Source organism: Opisthorchis viverrini, assembly GCF_000715545.1.
Source record: "Opisthorchis viverrini unplaced genomic scaffold opera_v5_162, whole genome shotgun sequence".
Lineage (NCBI taxonomy): Eukaryota > Metazoa > Platyhelminthes > Trematoda > Opisthorchiida > Opisthorchiidae > Opisthorchis > Opisthorchis viverrini.
Genome location: NW_008751818.1, coordinates 1,121,769 through 1,126,463, shown reverse-complemented (window position 1 = coordinate 1,126,463; position 4,695 = coordinate 1,121,769). Strand labels below are relative to the sequence as shown.

The 4,695-nt window shown below is 44.8% G+C and overlaps 2 protein-coding genes across 2 annotated transcripts in view; one reads left to right on the top strand and one right to left on the bottom strand.

Annotated features, from left to right (window-relative positions):
* The window catches only part of T265_07218 (hypothetical protein), a gene marked incomplete at both ends in the record, with an annotated part of 9,481 nt that extends 6,863 nt beyond the window's left edge, over positions 1-2,618 (bottom strand). Inside the window, one exon of the mRNA XM_009172674.1 lies at positions 1,729-2,618. Coding sequence (XP_009170938.1) covers positions 1,729-1,902 — 174 coding nt within the window. The remainder of the gene's footprint in view (positions 1-1,728) is intronic.
* On the top strand, positions 2,232-2,444 carry T265_07217 (hypothetical protein; the record flags this gene model as incomplete). Its single annotated transcript, XM_009172673.1, has 1 exon — positions 2,232-2,444. The coding sequence occupies one exon, from the start codon at positions 2,232-2,234 to the stop codon at positions 2,442-2,444; it is 213 nt and encodes a 70-aa protein (XP_009170937.1).
* Positions 2,619-4,695: the final 2,077 nt, after the last annotated feature.

Genomic DNA, 4,695 nt, shown 5'->3' with positions numbered 1-4,695 from the left:
AATCCAGAAAGCAGTATGGATCACACCGTCTGCCCCTGACAAACAAACTCACGCAGGTGTTGGGGGTGGCATAAGCTGGCCTGGCATTCTCGATTCGATCCACCGGATTTTATAAAACTACCCATGCAAATAAATTTACCTACCACGTCGATTGGCTCGTCTGCAAGCATGAGGTTTGGGTTTGGCCCCATTCAATCTTGTAGCAGCACTTTACACTTTGCAGGTGTGAAGCGCATGCAAAACAGACAGCACGGCATTTAGGTTATTTAAAATGGTTTGTATTTTTGAGGATCTAAACTAAAGAGAGCAAATGGTTCGCATACTCATTGTCTATGAGAGGACGACCGGAGAGGTTTCTGAAGGTGGCGAGATGGCTCAGTGGTTACAGCGCGAATTTACTGATCAGAAGGTTCGTGGTTCGAACCCAACCTCTGCATCTCGACTTCTCCCGTCTATGCTTGGGCAACCTGTTATCATCACAGCCCTCGTGCTTCTTTCGAGTGGCATGGCAACTAGGCACCGAAAGTGTTACGGATGAACGGTTATTATTGTTATTAGAGAAGTTTCAAGCAGTCTATCAATAACGAAGTTGAATTGAAAAGGTTGGAGAGGGTAGCTTTGTCTGACACTACTGGACATGAACTCAGGAGAAAGCTCGCCGTTTGCTCGTACGCGTCCAAAAGTTCGCATACTGAGCCCTCATAAGGGTTATAAACTTGCAAGGGATGCCTTTGATCGCCAGACACTGACGATCAATTGAATCGAAAGCAACTTTCAGATCAGGAAAAACGCCCAACGTGGGACGTTTGAAGGAGTGGCACTGTTCAAGAATTTGTCTTAATTTGCCTCTCAGTTCCAAAGACCCTCAATTTTGAACTAGGCAAGTCGTCTGTCAGTGGTTTGGGAAGAAGTCGGATCTTTCAGGGGTCGTTCAGTAGACAAGCGCAGTGAAACATCGCTAACAATCATTCACCTTTCTGTGTTATCTTTTGCGCAAATGAGCTATCACTATAACTGGGACAGATGCAGCCGCTGTCCACCGAAACCTTGTTCCAACCAAGCAATATCGTTACTCTTTATTACATCTCTGCTCTATGGTGTTTCTGTTTAGCACCTGACTGTTTATGGAGGACAGCTAACCAATTTCAAACAACTAAGCCACTCCCAACACGATCTACCAACCACTTTTGGAGCGTATCACCAAGAGTATCAGTAGACCAGTATTCATAACCAAAGTCATATATAATCGTTCATGGTTGTGTGGTTCCTTTGATGCTGTCAGGACGTACAGAAGGCAGACGGCCGAAAAAAACAAGCTATCGAGATAGAAAGTCTGACGTGATGGTAGAAAATTACCGTCGACCACGTTTGAGGAAAGCTGGCAGCAGCGGGGCCACTTGTGATCAGTAAACCCGCAGGCAAGGAAAAGGATACATAGGAAGTGCGCAATTAAGGCCGAATCAACAGCCAGTTAGAACTTCGTTGGTGAGTTTATCGAGTTTCAAGTCATTAGTACCATGTGTGCATTAGGCCAAAAGCGGGAATCCAAACGGTTTACTTAGACAGGCATCCCACGACGGACCAAACCTTTCGATTAACAGACGACAAACACCATTCACACATAGCGGGCAGATGAATTATGGAGCGAAACACAAAACTGAGTAACCTAATGAACTCTTGTCTCGTAACCGTTACAAACACACTGCAGTACAAGCCTAAAAGACATACCTGTGACAGCTGAGAATGAAAGTTCTTCCCTTTTTCTAGGAAGACTGGTTCGATCATTTTTGAGACCTGGAGGAAAGCAGCACGTTTGTTGATCTGCTGCTGCAGTTCTTCGCTAGGAACAAATTCCGCGGCAGATCCATCGAGCGTTGCTTGCGCCGGTCCGCCGGAGTTCATCTATAAGGAAGTAGTTGCAACGGTGCCTATCGCAACGAACGGTGAAATCCAATTGATAGAAGACGGATGGAAAATGAGAAACCCGTATATTTGTGGAACAACAGAGGAAGTAGCCAAAAAAATAAACCATATTATGCTTCAGGGGTTGACAAAGTGTAGTTTAACGGAAGTCTTCCGCACTGAAAAGACCTTTAGCACGCTTCAGAATGGTGTCCTTTGAAGCGTCATATGGATTATCTTTGCTTGGGATTTCCAGAACGGCTGGCAGAGCAGATGTATGTGCGTCGATTAGATGTCGTATCATTTCAGCAATAGTCTGCACAATAAGAATGATGGCCACATCATCACGATCAACGAATGATTTAAACGCTTCTTCAATAGCACTCAAAGATGTATCTTTATCCACCGCGAAAAAGTTTGGACGCCGGTTCTTATCGAGCTCCCCTATTCCACCAAGCAGAAATCCAGTGCACGTATCCTCATCACCGATGACGGCAATCAGTTTACCGCGAGCAGCAGAAATTGCCATGGTGCGAAAGTGACTTGCCTAATTGATACTCGTAGCAAAAGTTACGATGTAAATTTCCAACGCAACGGTATCTGAAATGGAGTAGAAAAATGGTGAATAAAAGAATTGTCAACTGGTCAATCACGGATATATATCAGCTGTCATTATTGGATCCTGACGTAGGGCAACTGTGCAACCACCGTGAGTGCTGTGGTGGACCTCTGACGACAAACCAGTTTCAAATCCAGGTTATTCAACGCACATACATCCGACCATGTATATGGAGTCTGGGTCTTAAAGGTTGGGCCATAATTGACGAAAATTTGTTCACAAATGTGAAGACCCGCGGTACTGTGCAGCCTGTTAAACTATAGGCTACGGAATCACATGGTTACGGGTGATAAACGGCTTGTCGAGTTGACTGAACTATGCGGCAGCAGCCATTTTAGCAAAAAATGTGCAAATCATGTATACTACATACCAACAACCTTAGTTCACTCTAAAGCTGTTTGTTCCGTGCGCACTTCGCTCGTCTGTTTGCTCCCCCATAAAACTCACACGTATACGTATGCTGCTATATCAGCATTCGATATCCACCATTTACAAACCAATAAGATGATGGGTTTTGGGTTGACTCCTACTGTTTCCGCAGATGTCTCATGTCAGCTCATCCAGCGCACAACCAGCCGTATGCAGACGTTGGTGTTGACTGTAAAAATGCGAGAGTTCATAATCTTCTCGTCTAAGCACTTTTCCAGATCATCATTCTGAAACGCTTTTTGAGGCTTATTACTGTAAAATTCGCTGGTACAATCATGGTTAGGCCAGATTTAGCTGAACATAGTTAGCAACGTGTGGTAAAGAATGATGGAGTGAAACCAAGAGACGAACATGTTGTGGGACTGTCAAGCAGTTAAATTAGTTATTTCAGGTGCTGATGAGATTCGCACATCAAAAACCCGATAAGCCACATGCAAAATTGGGTTTGCGCAGATATCAAGAGCGGGAGGCCGTAGCTCCCACTCAACCTCTTTCGGCAACGGCCTTCTCAAAAGGAGACCATCTGTCACCCATCAGGTGAAGGAAGAGAAATTGCCCCAACTTCCACCATTGGGCTCGCTCGTGACAGGGATTTTTGTGAAAAGGGGTACTATGTTGGAAAAAGTAAAACGGTTTGCATATAAGAACATCGATGACATTTAACCACTTCCACTTGAGAATGCGATCACTTGGCAGTACAGTATACGTGTTTCATCAAGCTACCATTGTTTAAGTGGACGCAAAGGACGGAATGTTTAAGGCTTTCACAACTTGACTGGAAAAATCAACTAAATGTCAGTTATCAAGCAAATCAAGATAGAAGATTTGATCAGAGCCTAACAGAACGATAGTTCAGGCGGGGAAATAGCCATTTCGACCGTTCTGTTCCGACCAACTTTCAGCAGAAACGACTGAAACGCGTGTAATCGATGTGTTGCTGACAAAAGCGAGTTTCGTGACCTTCCAGGCAGTGGTTGAACACCTTCGATCACGAGCGACCGAGCAACAGTATGATTAGCTCCCACAAAGACAGGATATAGGACCGCTGCTATTCAACTGCTTGTCGTCGAACGATTAAGTGGTAAACCACTGATCGAAAGGTCGCCAGTACGACCGAGTTTCGTGAGACAGGCACTGATGATTCCCAATAAGGATGAAACAACTGTACAGTGCTTCTCAGCTTTTGAGCGCTGACTGGCCTAGCTGACAGGACGAAACCTCAACCGAAAACTAACAGACCTCCCCGAACCACCAGAAATGGTCTAATTTCTTCGTATAAATACTTTTTTGACTTCAATGGACGTAGGAAACTCCGGCAGTATATAACGAGCAATAATTCCGACTGAAATAGCGACTACTATGGAGACGTTACAAGGTAACCGTCGAAGCCAAAGAAAAGTTTGCGAGGGGTTTAATCTGAACTTGTATGTAACAAATGCGGGTATAACTGTTTCTTTTCACCATTCATTTTAATCTTGTGAGGGACAAGACCACGAACCACGTCTTACCAGCCTTAAACACCTGAGAGGTTTCATGGCCTCATTGCGTCTGCCTGGAGACGCTGATTACGTAGATGCTCTAGGACTGGATCATACACAAATGCAAGCAATACTGGATAAACTCCATACTTCGGCTACGGGATTTTATGTGGTCTTCAGATGAAACTGGGGCTTCAACCGACATCGCCCGTCACATCGTCGGAAAGTCCGCCTGAGGACAATACTGACTGATCAACTGTCGATCGA